Raw genomic sequence first — 17,321 nt, 5'->3', positions numbered from 1 at the left:
ATATATCATGAACTATCTAGTGCATCGTACGAAGTTTTAGATCTCAACTTGCTAGGCTACAAGATCGGAGAACAGTGCGAAGATTCTCAATGACAGTGAATTGAATTAGTGCTGGAGAAAAGGTACAGAGTACAGCTCAATAATTGTCCTGCCGGGTGATAATTATTCCTCATGTTTTGTCAAAAGAAAAATCCACATGCCCAGTACTGTCAATTTGCACCGATTCAGGTAGCTAATGTGCTTGTGAAAACTAAACACTGATTATCCTTCCGACAATATATACCACGTCGATAGCTAGGCGTCGGGTGAATTCGTCAATCTTAAGGGATCAATTTCTTGGATCCAGTTTCTCGTATAGTGTCAAGTGGGATTCCTTCTAAGTTTTACTTGTAGTGCATTTTACTTTTTCTAGTGTAAATTTTAATACTAAAATTTAACTAGAAAAAAAATACTATAAGTAAAATCCGGATAGAATCACACCATAATATAAGTCCCTCGAATGTGCTCATAGGGATAGAATGTGTGTGCGTTTAGAAAAGTGAGTATAGGTACATATTTGCGAACATCTGCTTGTGTTTCTCACTAAAAAAAGATCATGAACCATGTAGTATGATTTCTTCACATGGCAGAGCATTGTGGAGATCCGAACACTAGAACATGCGGACAAAAAATGTTAATCGAGTAAAGTTCCCCAATCAACAATAATAAATGCAACAAAGAAACCAGATGAACTTTTGGACTTAATTAAGCACTATATATATTTTGTTTGCAAATTACAGCTGCACTTGCATATACTATCCATGCAGAGACAACTGCTTGCAGGCAGTGACGCCGTCAGCGTGCCAAAAGGAGTCGATAGGGTCGGTTTGGACGGCTGATTAGGGCATGAGCAATGGAGGCAGCTGTCCAACTAGGCTTGGATAAAACTTTTGACATATGCATGCCATGCTATGGTCCCATTAATATGTCTTTTTTCTCAAAAGTTGATTTGGGTTGTCTCTTTCTCTCTCACATTTTCACTTTATGGCTGAAGAAGCTGCCTCCTGATGAAGAGGCTGCCTCCTTATCCGAACCTAATTTGGACCACCCGAACCAAGATAAAGCTGTGAGGCAGCACCCCTGGGGCTATGCATTGGGCATGCCCTTATTAGCTGCCGCCCACTGCGCGGTGGGACCAGATAGACCTACTAAAGAGAAACCAAAAGCCAAAGCTACCATACCATCGTCCTCTCTTCACCTCCATTGCATCTTTCCCCCCCTTTAATTAGATGGAGTTTGTGGCTGGGCTTGACTGGACCAGCTTTGGACTAGCCTGACATGCATGATGCCATTGCTCAAAACCATTTCTTTCTTCTGCATTTTATTATTCCCTAGTGTGACAACCTTGCATACCAGTAGTAGAGTACTATAAGTTTAAGGTGGGCAACCTTATCATCCTGGTATATAGAAAAACAAACCTGTGGTTAATTTTTAAGATAATGACTTCCATATCTTGCATACATGATGTTGACTCAAAGTTTATCTGAAATATTTGCTTCACAAAGAAAAATGATTACTTAACATAAGCGCACACGTCATTGAAATCGTCTACCCACAACACTACTTTTTATCCATCGGTCTCTTTGGTGGATGAAGTCATCAACACTCCCTTACACAATCCTCACCAAGAAAGGGGCAGTGCATCGTTATAATTAGGCATATACTAGTACCTTAAGCATGTCAAAGCATTTAAGGGATAGCCGAATACTTGGTTTTTTCTCCTAATTGGGCTAATTAGGAAGAGCACAGATGACACCTGAAAATGACTGCAATATCTTTTTTGCGGACGAGCGGATGGGTTACTTTGCAAGGTACTAAATACTAATCTAAAATCGCAAAAACGTGCACGAGGGAAGCACCTTTCGCTTCGGAGTGCAAAATTGGTGTACCTATCAATTTCTCTCGAGCAAAGTGATGTCTGATAAACTTGATATCGAAAGAGAACCAGTCCTTCAAAAGGAAAAATATTCTGAAGTGGGACGTGAAAATGACCTCGTGTGTGCAACATTGAATCTGTTCTTATTTTGATTAACGAAACAACTATTTTTCATATTATATTTTTGTTCGCCGAAGTGGAGTACTGGACAAAAAGAAAAATAAAACAGAATATCGACCACCTGTCTGAATAGGCGGCTAGCTGGGCCATGCTCACATTTATTTGTCACAATTTAGAACGTGGCAACTGCATTTTTGTTTCTCACACAGTCATTAACTACTTAATTTAATATAATTATAATCACGGTGGATACGATTAAAAATAAATGTGTGGCTCATAACCAACGTCATAAACTCGATTATTTCACACATCGCAAAACATAATCTCAACTAGGTGAAGGATCTTATGGTCTTGTATTGCTAAATATCCCATAGCTTCCTCGAGTTGTATACATCCCCGATGTTACTCTTGATAATAACTTGACTATAAGTTATACAAGACGAATATAGTCGAGAACTTGAAACCATCCTAGCAGGCAATATCCATCTATGTGAGACATTGCACACAATAATTATATGGTACTTGTGCATTTAGATCTTTGTAACATATTCATGAAATTATAAATATGCATGTTCACATTTTTCCTTTTCCTCTACACTATCCTCCTTTCGGTGTATCTTTGAAATAGTTACGTTCAAGAAAATATTTATGTCCCATCATGTTAGAATTTGTGGGTATTTTCTTCTTCTTTCTCACTTTGTCCCCCTACTGCTAGTCCGTTGGCTTGTTGTATAGTATCTTGAAAGCGTCATTATAGCATTTTCCTACACTACATGGGAATAAGAAAATTCAATGTCAACGTATTTTATCAGACCTTTCTTTTTACGATAAAATTAAATCGAGATTCATTCGTGCTTGTCCACTTTATTTTAGTTTCTTTTGCCCCTTGCATTATGTGTATCCCCGGCACACTTATAACGGTTTTTTCACGCACACAACTTTTTTCAAGAACACGAAATCGACTTTGAATGTCATGGCCGAGCACATCACTTTAAAATAAGCAGAAATGAAATGCAAAAACAGCGGCAATTCGTTCCATGAGAGCATTGTCTCACCAAAAAAAAAAACCAGTAATGAAAGGTGGCGGAGGATTCTGAAATTCTACTTTGGCTGAGAGCAACTGGGCAAGTAAAAAATAAATTGTTGCCAATAGAGCCTGAGTGCCTGACCATGTATTGAAAAAGCTTTTCTGTTCAACCGTTTAATTTGTATGTATATACGCTTCAGGGGGTTCTCGCTGCAAAAACCACCTCCAGAAAACCAAACCGATCCTGCGGCGCCGCCCAAACATGCGCACGGTGTCGCGCGGCGTGGCATACTTGTAATAATCACGCCGCCCACGGCGAATCCCCGTTTTACCCACCGACTTGTGGGTCCCGGATACGTTCGGACCCACCGGTCAGTGACGGCACAGGAGGTGAGCCTACGGGATCGGTGAGCGCAGCAACCCCGCCGGCTTTACTGGTGGGCCCGGCCAACTCAGCGGCACGTATGCAGATATAAACCCCGCACGAAGGAGAAATTTGCAGCTCTCAAAACCCCGACAAAATTAAAAAAGATTCTCTCCCCTGCTGCTTCTCGTTAATTCCGCTCTGATAAATCTCGTCTCTCTTCCTCGCTCTCGAGGTTTCCTCCGTGGATTTGATCTGCGGCGGCCGCCGCCTGAAGAAGACCGGCGGGAAAGCAGAGGAGGGCGAAGGACGGGGAGCTGACAGCTGAGCTTCGGTCGGCCTTAATCCCGAGGTGAGCTGCTGTGTAGCTGGGTTAATTACTAGCATTTGTTACGAGCAAGGACTGTTGTTTTTCCCTCTCGTATTTTGAATCTGATGGCATCGCCGGCGCCGTCAACGGCCGGAGCCGGAGCGCTGGTACCGCTTGCTGCTGTTTCCGCCATTTGATCCGATCTCCCGCGGCCCGAACCGCCGTTCGGGGAGTGGATTGGGGAGCTCTCGTGAGTTTTTTTTTGTTTTTTGCTTCGATTCTGCCGCATCACAATTTCGATCGGCTCCTGCTCGATGTTGATCGGGGACAGCTCCTCCTCTTCTCTTCGCTTGCTCGCGGCGGATGGTGCTCAGGCGGCGGATTTGGTCCTCTGAGGACTGACGACGACGGTGGTCCGATCAGAATAGTCTGAATCATTAAGCGTTTCTGACTTTTCGAGCGCTGCGGATGGCACGTCCCTGCTCGGGGTAGGATGGGGGGGAGAGTGATCGTGGGAAAGGTTGGTTGGTGGGCACGAATTGTCGTTTTTGTCTTTTGCCTTTTTCCGGGCTGGTTGCTGAATTATTTGCTGGCTAGTGTTGGGTTTGGTAGCTGGGCGCTTGCTCTTTCCCCAAAGTTCAGTAGCTCAGCCCGGATCGGAGTTTTGGGTGAGCATTATTATTATATCGATCGCGTGCTGATCGATCGGATCTTTGTGTGCTTGTGATGTAAACCTGCTCCTGATTGGCCTTGTGTGGAGTTAGTAGGTACTTGGTAAGGTGGCAGGCTATGCAGGAAGAGGGGGATCACACAATTCTTTATGATATCATGGTGTTTAGTTGTTTACTTTCCCCCCATAACAATGATATAGTTGGACCCTTGCTGTCGCCTTTTTTTCTGTATCATTCATCATCCAGTCTGTAGTGAAGTAGTCTCTACACAAAATCGATTGCTTACCCCCCACAGAGCCTGTTTTGGGGAGGCTGCTGGACCTTTTGAGCTTGATTTCGTAGGATTCCATTTGTAGGTCGCGGCATCACCGCATATTAGCTTGATGCCTGTGTATTCGTGATGCAACTATTGATGCTAATACTTCTTGTTGTAAACTGCAGCGACGGGTACGAAGCTAGCTGCCCGAGATGGAAGCCGAAAAGGCTGCGGAAGTAAGCTCTGGGGAGACGGCGAATCTTAAGACGCCTGATACGTCTCCGGTAAGGGAAACATTATCCGTGAAGTCGAGTGCATATTCGCGATCCCTAACACACTTTCAGAAATGAGTGCTGTTTAGGTACCATGTTAGCTTTTCAGTGCGTTTCATCCGTGTTATTTCCAATAGCTTGGTTATGATGTCCAGTTTGGTTGTTCGGTATCTACTGCTATCACCTTGGTATTTTCTTGATTTTGAAAAAGGAAAGGCGTGGTTTCGGGACATGTTTTGGGTGGGGGCCTGCATAAATTTTCAGTACTTTAGTCATTTATTAATCCATTACATTGGTCTCTGGTACTTGAATATCATTCATTCGAATACGTGGAATTTCTTGTCAGTATCATAATTGGCGGGCACAAGAAAACTTTATATTCTACTATATTGTCACATTTTGTATTCAGAATTGAGGTGCAGTTTCCATGATTGGTTAAAGCAGGGGTTTTTTAGGAAGTTGACCATAGTTTTCAGCCCAAGGTTCTAAATATTTGCATCCATAGCATTGAATAAGATTCTACCAGTAGGACAGAGATTAGAAAAATATCCATGAAATCAAATGTTTGAAGTCTCAAGATTAATGAAAATCCCACACTTTTAGTAGTAGTATTTTCATATTGACGAGGACTTGTTTATGTTTCACTTAATACTTGGTTATTATTTAATTTGGAATTCCAAAGATGCCACCGAATTCAGACAATGCCAATGTCTCAGGTACATGACAAAAACAAAGAAAATCTAGTAAATGGGGATTCAAATCCACATGTCAAGGAAACACATGGCGACGACGACGATGGAACAGGATCCGATGGTTATGAGCTGGTAGATGTGAAGGAAAACTTTGGTTCAGCAAAAGCGGGAGAGGAAGAAACGGCAAATAGAAGTACGAAAGATGATGAAAGAACTACAGAAGCTGCCATAACGAACGAAGAAACAAAACGATTGGATGAACTATCAAGGCGTATTGAAGAGCTTGAATCTGAGAAGGACAAATTGGTGAAGGATATGGCAGAAGCAGAAAATAAGCAGACACTGCAATACAGTTCTCTACAAGAAGCACAAAAATCTCTCAGTGAGAAGGATAAAGAGCTGGCAGAGGCAACACAATCACTGAGCGAGATGGGGTCTGAGCTTGAATTCTCGAAAAAGAGGATTCAAGAAATTGAGGCTGAGTTAGGTTTATCAGCTGATAAGCTCCACAAACTTGAAGAGCTGAAGGATGAAAGAAGCTTGCATGCTGCACAGGAGGCGAAGAGGGCTGCCGAACTTGATAAGATGCTTGAAAAGACTCAGTTGAACATGAAAGAGATGGAAGACCAGATTAGCAATTTACAGGAAGAGTTAAAGGGACATCAAGATAAGGCTATCGACCATCAGCAAGTAGAAGAATCACTGAACGCCACAGTTTCACAATTCAAGATGGTACAAGAGGCGTTTGAACTGGCAAAATCACAAGTGACTGATTTGGAGCAGAAGCTTGCTTCTCAGGATGCTAGCATCAGTAATCTCACTGAAGAGTTGAGTCTCCACTGCTCATCTGAAGAATCTCTGAAGGAGAAGAGTCTTAAACTAGAGACTGAACTTGCTGCCGTGAATGAAGAGTTGCAAGTGAAGCTTCTGAGTTTGCAAGAAATGGAGATGAAACTGGAAGAGCAGGTGAAGGAAAAAGAGACAAGTGAAGCTACATTCGAGAAGCAGCAGGTGCAGATTCTCAACCTGCAATCTGGGCTCGATGAACTAAAGGATGAAAATGAAACTCTCAAAGGGACTCTAGTTGACACTGAATCAAAACTAACAGAAAGAGACTCCATGCTGCGTCAGGCTGAAGAGGAGCATGCTAAAGCACAATTGCTCCTGTCAGAAGCATTGTCACATAAAGAAGAATTGGAGGTAAATCTGAAATCTATCAGCGAGCAGCATGGTGAGTACAAAGCTGTTGCTGAAGATGCAAACGAGAAGATTCTCGAGCTTCAAGCACAAATTCAGGCCCTGCATGCAGCTGAAGAGGCTTCGAAATCGCATCTGGAAGAGGCTACCACAAATGTGGAAGATGCTAAGAAGAAATGTTCTGATCTTGAGCAACAGCTCAGCGAATCTGAGAGTAAATTCGTCACTTCAAGTGAACAAATAAAGTTGCTGGAAGAGCACATCCAACAACAAGCAGCTTCTTCAGCAGAAAAAGAAAAGCAGCTTGAAGAAGCAGTGAACAGTGCAGAAACATACAAAGAGAAGATAAATGAGCTGCAATCTTCTCTGGATTCCTCAGCATCTAAAACTCAGCTACTTGAACAAGAAGTCAAGGATCTGACTGACAGATACTCACAGCATCAAGAACAATCTCATTCGGTTCGTGAAAGAAGTCTTGAACTGGAGAGCTTGCTTCACACATCAAAGTCTGATGCTGATGGTGCACACTCCCGGAGACAGGAGCTGGAACAAGAGCTTGAAACCGCACAAGCAAAGTTCAATGAGGTTGAAGCAGAACTAGAACAGTATAGAAGCAAGGTTTCTCACCTTTCCGATGATCTGGAAGCTTACCAAACAAAAGCAGCCAGTCTTGAGGCTGTGATGGAAGCTGCAAGCGGAAAGGAGAAAGAGCTTATGGACTCACTAATCCAAATCACCGAAGAAAAGAAGAAACTTGAAGAACTAACAGCAGAGTATGAAGAAAAACTTCAAAAGCAATTGAAGGAAAAAGAAGCTTTTGAAGAGAGGGTGCAGACTCAAGAATCGAAGGTGCTTGACTTAGAAGAACTGTTGGAGAAACTTAGAGAAGAAAAAGAGAGTGGCGAGAACGCCATTGCTGATCTTAACCTGCAACTCTCCAATAAGAACGACATGTACCTGGAATTGGAGTCCCAGTTAAGCCAGGCTGGGGACGATCATAGCAAAACAAGATCACTTCTCTCCGATGCACACTCACACAAAGAGGAACTTGAGCTAAGTTTGAAATCTCTTAATGATCTGCACACGGAATCCAAAACAACTGCGGAGTCTGCAATGCAGAGGATTGCAGAGCTTGAAACTCAAGTTCAGGAATTAAGTGCTGCTGAAGAAAGTCTGAAGCTGCAGCTTACCGAGTTTGAATCAAAGCTAGCATCTGCTGAGAAGAAGAGCACAGATCTTGAGCAAGAGCTTAAAGATGCGACAGATGAACATAATGGTTTTCGTGTGAAGGTTGATGAACTTTCTGGGGAAGTTGAAGCATACAAGGAGAAATCAGCAAGTCTTGAGGCTTTATTAGCAGAAGCCAACCAGAAGGAGGATGAGTTGTCTGCGAAGTTGGCTCAAGCTAATGAAGAGAAGGAGCAGTATGAAGAACTGTCAAAGAAGGCCACCACAGCGCATTTGGAAGCGGAGAAGCAGGTCCAGACTTTACAGGGTGACCTAGAATCTGCCAGGAGTAAAATGGAAGAGGTTGAGAATGATCTTCAGGCCCTGGGTGTTAGAGAAAGCTCAGTACTTGAGAAGCTTAAATCTGCAGAGGAGCAGCTTGAGCACAGTGGGAGGGCACTAGAACATACCACTTCCAAGAAGATTGATCTGGAATCTCTGTACCAGTCATTACTTGAAGATACAGAGACGAAGCTCCAACAAGCAGGGGACAACCTGACACAAAAGGAGACCGAATGTCAGCAACTGTCTGAAAAGTTGAAGTTGGCCGAGGAACAAGTTGCTTCTTATGAAGCAAAAGCTACTGCGTCCACTGAAGAGGTGGAATCCATGAAGGTGGAGCTCGAAGCCTTTGAAAATGAGATCGCTACTCATGAGACCACCATTGAGGAACTCAAGACCAAGGTCTCCAATGCTGAGTCAAAGGCTGAAGAGGCGTTGGCTGAGAATTCGGCGATGAGTGGTGGAAATCAGGCCCTGAAAGAGGAACTTGATGCTAAGCTAGCCATGCTTCATGAATTGCAAGAGCAGTTTAACTCTACTCATGCTGAAAAGGAAGATGTTGCTACGAAGCTAGCTGAGCATGGAAGAACGATAGAACAATTGACTGAGGTGCACAGTAGAGGCTTAGAGCTTCAGTCTGCAGCTGAATCAAGGAATGCAGAAGTTGAAGCTCAAATGCGTGAAGCTCATGAGACAATAGAACGGAAAGATTCAGAAATGAAAGACTTGAATGAGAGGCTGACTGCACTTCAGTCTGAGACTGAAAGTTTGATGCATGTGAATGAAGCCTTGAAACAGGAAATCAATGCTAAGCTGGTCTTGGTTGACGAGCTGCAGGAGAAATTTGCGTCCCTGAGTTCCGATAAAGAAGCAGCTGCAGAGAAGCTGGCTGTTCACGAGGAAACAATAAAACATTTGACTGAGGTGCACACAAGAAGCTTGGAACTCCACTCTGCAGCTGAATCAAAGAATGGGGATACTGAAGTTAAGCTGCATGAAGCCCTCGAGACAATAGCACAGAGAGAAGCTGAAGTTAAAGACTTGAGCAAGAAGCTGGATGCTCTTGAAATCGAGTTGGGATATTATGAAGAGCAGGCAACTGAAGCTGCTGCCAATGAAGAAAATCATAAGGTTAAATTTGATGAAGCTGTACACAAACTAAAGAACTTAGAAGCACAACTTGCAGAAACACAAAACAAGGTTGAACTTTTCCATGCAGAGAAGGAAAACTTGATTAGTGCAAATAGTAGTTTGAACGAGGAGTTGGAAGTACATCAGAGCAAGCTGAATGAATTGCAGCTGGCACTTACTGCTGCAGTAGCAGAAAAGCAGGGGTCATTGGAAGAGACTCACTCATTGCGTAAAACACTCGATGGCATGATTCAACGCAAAGAGGAACTAGAAAGCCAGGTGATCAAGTGTTCTATTTTATTGTTCTCAGCTTAATGCTGCTTACTGCTCTTGGCTTCAAAATATTTCTAATACCGTTACATAGCTCATATCTTGCCATTACAAATGCTTTAGCCTCAGAAGTAGAAAAAAACCCTTTCGTAAGATGATTTTTTTTCAGGTGTCTTCTACTCTGGAAGAGCATGAAGAACTGAAGGGCAAGTACCAAAGTACACTGGAAGAGAAGCAGATTTTGAATGAAAAATATGAAACTGCAAAGAAGGAGCTTGACGAAGCAATAATCAAGTTGGACGAGCAAATCAATTTGGAAAAGTCTGAAAAAGAATTTCATATTTCAAAACTCGAGAGACAAATTACAATGTCTGAGCTAAAATACATGGAGGAGGTACCTTGTTATTTATCTCCCTCTAAACTATTTGGGGCCTTACTTTCAAAGTACTGTCTGTATAATTTATGAAATATTTTCAGATCCAGACCATGCAAGTTGAAACAACTGAAAAGAATGAAGCACTTACAACCAAGATGCAAGAGCATGCAAACTTAGTCCAACAAAAAGATGAGTTGGAGCAACAATTGCTGGAAGTTAGGAAGGAACTGGATGCTGCTTACCATACCATAGCAAATCAGGTATAGTCTCACCTTTCTACTAAATGGAGAAATGATTTGCCGGATCTATCATTTCCGTACCGTCAAGCCTTTCTGCTCAGCCGGTACATCTAAAAATGATGTCAGATAGACAATTGTCTCTTTGTATGGCTATGTTGTCAACAGTTTTGACATGGAGTGAAGTTGTCGATTTGAGAAAATCCAAATGATTTGGCACTTCTTTCTTCAAAAAATTGTTGTTGTCAATTAATATTGACATGAACCTTTGTTTTGGCAGGAAGAGCAAGCTTCAGTGAGGGAGATAAAGTGGGATGCTTTTAAGACGTATTCAGCGGATCAATTAGAAGCCCAGAAGAAACATGCTGCAGAGCTGGAAGTACAAATATCAGCTCTTAAGCAACAGTTACAAGAATCTGAGATCGCTTCCAAGCACAAGGTTGGGTTTTATCTGAGTATCCATTTTATGCTGCAATTATAGTTTATCTGATTCCTCAAAAAAAATTCAATTCCTCATTCTAGTTTATGTGATGCAAGTGATGGGTGTTCTGGATCTAAGATCAAAGATCACGTGATAAAATCCATCTGTTATTTTTATTCAAATCCTTAAATGTGAAATTTTGTGTAGTCATACTTACAGATTCTTGTTGATAAAAAAACTTACATATTCACCCGATAATTTGCCTTCATTGTTGCAAATTGTAGTCCCCTACTGCTTTGACACTTTCTGAGTATATATCTACAGATTTTTTTCTCATGTATTGATTTATGCGAGTTTTTTCAGGTTGCAGAGCTCAACAAGCTGACTCAAAATCTGAGCAAGAGTGCTGAAATGGAGAAGAAGGTTCAGGACCTTGAGCAGAAGTTGCAGCTAGCTTATTCCAAATCCGAGGAACAGGCAAGCAAAAAAAGAGATGCTAAGAATTATCTTGACTTACCCTGATCATTAGTTACCAGAAGTTAACAACATCCTCTCTTCTGCAGGCAAAGGATGCAGTGGTATCATCGAGATCCCGAGAATTCAGCATCGACTCGGCAACAGTGCAAAACAAACAACATGACAGGTCTCAGGCTCCTGCCACGGTCTCCCCAGCCCCTGCGCTCCAAGAAATGCGAGAACCTTCTGGTATCATGGCCTTCAAGTTCATCATTGGCGTCGCCCTGCTGTCCGTGATCATCGGTGTTTTCCTTGGAAAGAAATACTAGTGCTGCTTTTGTGAAATCGCTGCTGGTGCCATATGGGAAATCCCACTGTTTGGTTTGGTGGACTGCTCTTGAGCAGATCGATGACTCTTAGGGAGAAGTCGGAATCTGAAAGACTTATTTTTGTTTCTCCTCTTGGTGAGTTCTCCCTCTTTTAAGTTTCATTTTGGGTAAGAAGGGGTAGGAGTCAGATTTTTGTTCATTCCTACCCTTTGCGTGCAGAAGGCCATATGCACGCGATTGGGTTTTGCTGTCAGTGCGCTTGTATCTACATATCTCTTTGTAAAAAAGAAATGGGTGAGAAATCTCAGTTTGTTCATAGGTTGTTATGAAGAGTGTAATCTGTATTATGCTGTACAATCACTCCAGTGTTTTTGATCTATATGTGGATTGCTGGTTGGCAAGAAGTGTCTTGTTTCTCCAAGGTTTCCGGCCCCTGCCTTTCATTTTTCTCTCATTGCTGAATTATGCCTTTCCTCTCACTATAAACTAAATGCAAGCTGATTTATTCATAGATGCTACTTCACTGCATGGTGCCACTTCCATTTGGAGCACATATGATACGATTCGCGAGTGAATGAATCTGGCCCTGTTTTGCATTTTGCAGGTGCATGAATGAGATTGATTGAGAGGTGAAACCGCAAAGGGCACTCAAACCACACACAATCGACAGTGATGTGTCACAACATGATTTCCATGTTGATACTTGGACAAGTTTTTTTTTTTTTGGTACATCAGGGCGACGGTTGGATGAACGCTACGGCAGAGCACACACTTTTGGATAAGTAGCAGAACGTGAAAGTGGCGTGTGAGCCCTGGTCCCACATGTAAGACTGCAGTGACACCTTTTAATTTTCTTGGAAAGTACTAGCTCAAACTAGTGCCTTTTCATCCCAGTTAGTGCTGCGATGCTGATGGTACTATGATTTAAGAGAGAGTTTCAGAGGGTCCAGCATAGTGTACGGTTGACTGTCAAGGGTGGGCATCCAATTAAACTGTCTGAAAAGCCTTCAGAGACTGCATACGGTCGCAGACTCGCAGTCATTAGTGGCTCAGTGAAGTCCATTAGCTTTCTATCTTGATGGAGAACAGTACGGGGCGAGGCCACACTAATTATTAACCTATTCTGCTTTCGAGTAGTGTCCTGTCTGAATTTCCGGCCTCTGCGACATGTCTTGCAGGGCTCATTCAAGAAGCTGTACTAATCACTACTTATTTGGGTAGCATAGGGATTAGCTGAAGTGACCTCTCGTTGTCTCAAGAGACAAAAATAAAAGTATCGGTTGAATAAACTTTGTGCACTAGACCCACATGATGCTCCTTCCAAAGATCCCCAGCTGAACTTTTTGTAGGAGAAAGTAGAAAAGGTGAAAGATGGACGACAAAGGCGGGAGGAATAGATGCCATTTTAAAAGCCTACATATGTGCTGAAGCCAAAGTGTACCACGTGCCATGCACAGTTTACCTATGGTACACCGATAACATATATTAAGATGAGTCCAAAGTTTTCAACTCACCGGACCCATAAGAACAAAGAATATAAAAGCATCTCATCTCTATTTGCGTCCCTAAACCACGATTTGGTATAAGCGTCGTCACCGTGTGGTGCCATCTTTGAGGCGCGCTAGGGGTAAGGGGAGCACAAATTTTTTCTCCACCAACCTCTGATTGAACGCCTTTTTCAGTTTGATAAAAATAAAAGAAAATGGTAATTTTTTAAAAAAGATAAATTCTTCGAGATGTTCATGTGTTATGCCATCTAGTTTTAATGAAAATTTAAAAACATAAATTTGGATATATTATGCAAAATGATGTCATCTTTCGGTAAAACAGGATTTCTGGTTGGATAAAACCTTTTTTATATCAAAATGTATCTACACGAAATTTCCTATCCGATTTCAACGACCCACGATCGTTTAGCGATTTTTTAGATTCCTAAAATTCGAAAAGTAAAACATAGTTTTTTGAGGTTTTAGATTAAAAATAGAAAAAGTACCCCCGGCGCACCACCATACTAGGTGCGTTGGCGTTAACCTTTCCTATATAGGCACAAACCAGCCTCCTCCTCCTCCTCCTCTTTCGCTTCTCCTCCTCCTCCTCCTCCTCCTTCACTTCTCCTCCATTCCTCCTCCTGCAGCCACCTTCTCTTCTCCTCCCTCCACTTTTCCTTCTCCTCTTCTACCTTCTTCATCTTCCTCCCTCCGACAAGAACCTTCTCAAGCTACTCACCGGCAACCACCCCCTCGACCTCCCTCCGACGAGCTTCTACCTTCGGTCGGCCTCCCTCCGGCAAGCTTCGCCGGCAACTTCCTCTCACTCCGGCGGCCACATCCTTTCACTCCAACAGCCACGACCACTGCGACAACCACGGTGACAGAGCCGACCACGGTGATGGAGGTGTCACAGTCACGAACTAGAACTCGACCTAGACCTAGATCTAGATCAGATGATCTGGATCAGACTTTTTTTTAATCCTAGAAAAAACCAGCAATAACTCGTGTTACCGCCGATGCACAGGCTAGTACGCCGGCAATAAGTCATTACCACCGGCCTGTTTCCACCGACAGATGTTGGTGCGTCGGGGATAAGTGATTTTGGTGCGTCGGGGATAAGTGATTTTGGTGCGCCGGGATAAGCCTTTCCCTAGTAGTGATTTCTCGCCTATTCGTTCGGAGCAAAACAAACATAGGTTTGCGGCACTTTGAATGCAACGAAGCACCGATACATCCCAGAAAAAAAAAACTTGCGTAGTATCATCTTCCATGGTCGAAGAGAAAGTAAGAATACAGAACTGATTGGCATATGTGTGCATCCAAGAGAATTAATTGATGGGTTCACCACCATTATCCCGGTCCCCCCGCCCCTAGATATGCTTTTCTTCCCGGCACGGCCTCGGCCATAGCCCATAGATGGATACATCCACCAGCATTTCCAAGTACTCCATAGCCCATAGTACCAGTACAGCATCTCTCTAAAATAGCAGGGATTTCCAAGTACAGTGCACGTACGTACTCGCCTACCACCACTCGCAGCTCGCGCCAATCCCATTCGCCTATTCCCGATCGGACGCCCGCAACGGGACCAGGGTGCGGGAGGAAGAGAGAAAACGTGGTGTGGCGCGTACTGTTGCGCGATGCCTTCCGGGTTGGCGCCAAAAGAGGGAGGATGGGCTAGCTGCCAAGCATGATGATTTTGAATCCTGGAGGACAGGGATATCATCGTCGTTGTGGTGTGGACCGGTGGTCAAACACGGAGGGAGAGGGAGGGAGGGGGTAGCTGTGCCTGTGCGTGCCTGTGGTGTGGTCTCCCACGTACCCCTGCCGCAAACCATATCCTGCCCTGCGCTCCCTCGTCGCTTCTCGCACGGCCTCGCGCCCAGTACGTACGTCTCTGTAGTTGTACGTACGGTAGTACATCCATCCGTGGACAAAAAACTTCACTCCAAACCTCACTGTTGCTCCTCTCCTCTCTCTGGTCCATGCTCAGCTCAGTCACTCTTAATTTCACACGCACACAATGCCACAGAGCTGCAGAATCCTTAACTCTAACCCATCTCTCTCTCCCTGCCACTCACTAGCGAGTTCTTTGACCTAAACGGCCCTTTTTTAAATCGCTATTTTTGGCCCCCCTTCCTGGAGCCGCCGCTCAAGCTATCGGACTTCAACTTCGACAACTTCTCCAACGACTCTGAGTTTGACGAGTGGAACGAGGTGTTCATCGTGGATGCGGATGCCGAGGTCGAGAGGAGCAGGTGCAGTGGGGCGGCAAAGAGCAGTTCAAGGGTAACGCTGAGCGGGCGGTGATCCTGGCCTCCTTCAGCGCACAACGCTAACGGTGGATCCGACAACAAGTGCTCGGGGAAACCAGCGCCACCAATTTTGAACACGCCGTCCAAATCTTGCGCAAGCAGGCGGCCACGGAAAAGGCAGGTTGCCTCCTCATGGCAGCCGAGCGGCAGAGGCAGATCCCACAAAGAAGCGAGGCTCGCCTAGCCGAGAAGCTCCGGCGATGCGTGCGGCAAGCTGCGCGAAGCAACGACGGTGAGGCGAGCACGGGTGATGGTGGCGAAGGGGAAGAACTACGATGAGGCAGGCCCGCTGCGCGCCCCAACCTGCGGCTAGTAGACTATGGTTTATTTTAGTTTAGTTTTTCAAATTTCATTCAAACTTTCATATAAATAAACCTAAATATGAATGAAATTTCTTACATTTCTTTAATTATTTTTTAGATTCTTATCATGATCATTTGTGTGTGCAATCCCTCCCCAAATTAGGGAGCACGTGTCGACGCCCCAATACGGTGCCACCGGTGCCTATATGGAACGCGCCCGGTGAAGAGGCTCCTCATCCAACATGATGTGATAAAATAAGCTATGAGTTTTGAAGTGTTTAAAAGAGAGAGAAGTGTTTTAAAGTTTTAAAGGTCAGAGAACTCCTCACTAGCTAGTACTCGAGCAAAGCATTCAGACGCGAATCAGGTCCAGGAAACAAAAAACGAGACGTGGATTGCCGGCGTCCACGAGTGGTAGAGTGGGGGCGCGCGCGGCGGCAGCGTCCCGGCGCTGTCTGTCTACAGGAAGAAGCTGTCCTCGCCTTCCGTGATGGGCGTCACCCCGGCCTTGCCTTGGCCGGATCGATGCGCCCTGCACGGGGGCTGCGCCTCAGCAGATACGTCGTCCTTTTTGTAGCCGTTTCGGGTGAAGCCAGAGCGCAATATATAATGGATTTTTTTAGGTCTTTTTGTGTTTATAAAGCAGTCTGGTGTGTACTTATGGGACAGACATTTAGTGTACATGGGCACTAGTGATCTCATTTTTAAAATAAATTAAAAATCATATTTTTGAGTTTTAAAAAATTTGAAAAAAAATCTGCAAATAGCTAATAATGTATTACACAATCATGTAAAATATCAATTTCAAATATTTTATATTTTAAGCTACACAAAAAAGACAAAAGTGCAGATCTGAAGTAGTCATTTTCAAATCTCTAAAAACATGTCAGATTTTGTTATTTTTGTCTAGCACAAAGTAAAAAATAATTTTAGGTTAAGATTTTCCATGATTGTGAGATGTATCAATGACAATCTACATAATTATTTTTCAGATTTTTTGGTAAGGGCATCTCCACCGGGGCGACGCAAACGGACGTTTTTCGTCCGTTTGCTTCTGCGCGGACAAAAATCGCGCTCCAGCGGGGCGACGCAAAACGTCCGCAGTGTCCATCCTGACGCAAACATGGACCGAATATATGCCAGGAATGCGTCTATGCGGACGCGTCCGGGCGTCCATTTGCGTCCGGTTGGTCTACATGCAACCCTCTCTCTCCTCCTTTAATCACGCATGCGTTCATTCCTAGCCACACAAACAGAATCTTTCCCTCTCTCTCCTCTCTAATCACGCATGCGGTCAAATAAATGCGTTACTGCCGCTGGAGAAGGGGCAGACGCATGCGGACATGCGGAAGTTTTTTTGTGTCCGTGCCCGACGCAAACGGACATAAATATGCGTCGCCCCGCTGGAGATGCCCTAACTAATAAACATTTTTTATCTTTTTAAAATGGCGAGAGCGTGTACTTATGACAAAAGTATCTTCATTTTTCCACATGTGGATCTCAACGCTCGAGCCTGGTTGACCAAAACTATTTCTTTACAGAATTTTAAACATATACACATACGGCTCTTCTCTTCTTCCTTTTTTGAAGGGGAATGGTTTCGAAGGACCGAGATCTTGCATTATTTTTGTGCGGTGGAGTTTCAAACCCTAAAACAGCAAA

The 17,321-nt window shown here is 43.8% G+C and overlaps 1 protein-coding gene across 1 annotated transcript; it reads left to right on the top strand.

Annotated features, from left to right (window-relative positions):
- The first annotated feature begins 3,614 nt into the window (after positions 1-3,614).
- On the top strand, positions 3,615-11,973 carry LOC124674761 (myosin heavy chain, non-muscle-like). The gene is made up of 8 exons (XM_047210814.1): positions 3,615-3,778; positions 4,849-4,947; positions 5,652-9,743; positions 9,904-10,128; positions 10,212-10,370; positions 10,627-10,785; positions 11,131-11,244; positions 11,331-11,973. Exons 2-8 carry the CDS (start codon positions 4,876-4,878, stop codon positions 11,550-11,552), a joined length of 5,043 nt encoding a protein of 1,680 aa, XP_047066770.1. The 5' UTR covers positions 3,615-3,778; positions 4,849-4,875; the 3' UTR covers positions 11,553-11,973.
- The last annotated feature ends 5,348 nt before the right edge of the window (positions 11,974-17,321 follow it).

Source organism: Lolium rigidum, chromosome 7 (genome assembly GCF_022539505.1).
Source record: "Lolium rigidum isolate FL_2022 chromosome 7, APGP_CSIRO_Lrig_0.1, whole genome shotgun sequence".
Lineage (NCBI taxonomy): Eukaryota > Viridiplantae > Streptophyta > Magnoliopsida > Poales > Poaceae > Lolium > Lolium rigidum.
The sequence above is the reverse complement of the archived record's forward strand: the minus strand, read 5'-3'. Positions and strand labels throughout refer to the sequence as shown.

What these genes read in the sequence shown, in the direction of transcription:
- LOC124674761 (XM_047210814.1), top strand. Translation starts at nt 4,876, where the DNA reads ATGGAAGCCGAAAAGGCTGCGGAAGTAAGCTCTGGGGAGACGGCGAAT. An exon ending in AGCTAAAATACATGGAGGAG is followed by an intron (nt 10,129 to 10,211) that starts GTACCTTGTTAT and finishes AAATATTTTCAG; the next exon opens with ATCCAGACCATGCAAGTTGA. An exon ending in ATTCCAAATCCGAGGAACAG is followed by an intron (nt 11,245 to 11,330) that starts GCAAGCAAAAAA and finishes TCTCTTCTGCAG; the next exon opens with GCAAAGGATGCAGTGGTATC.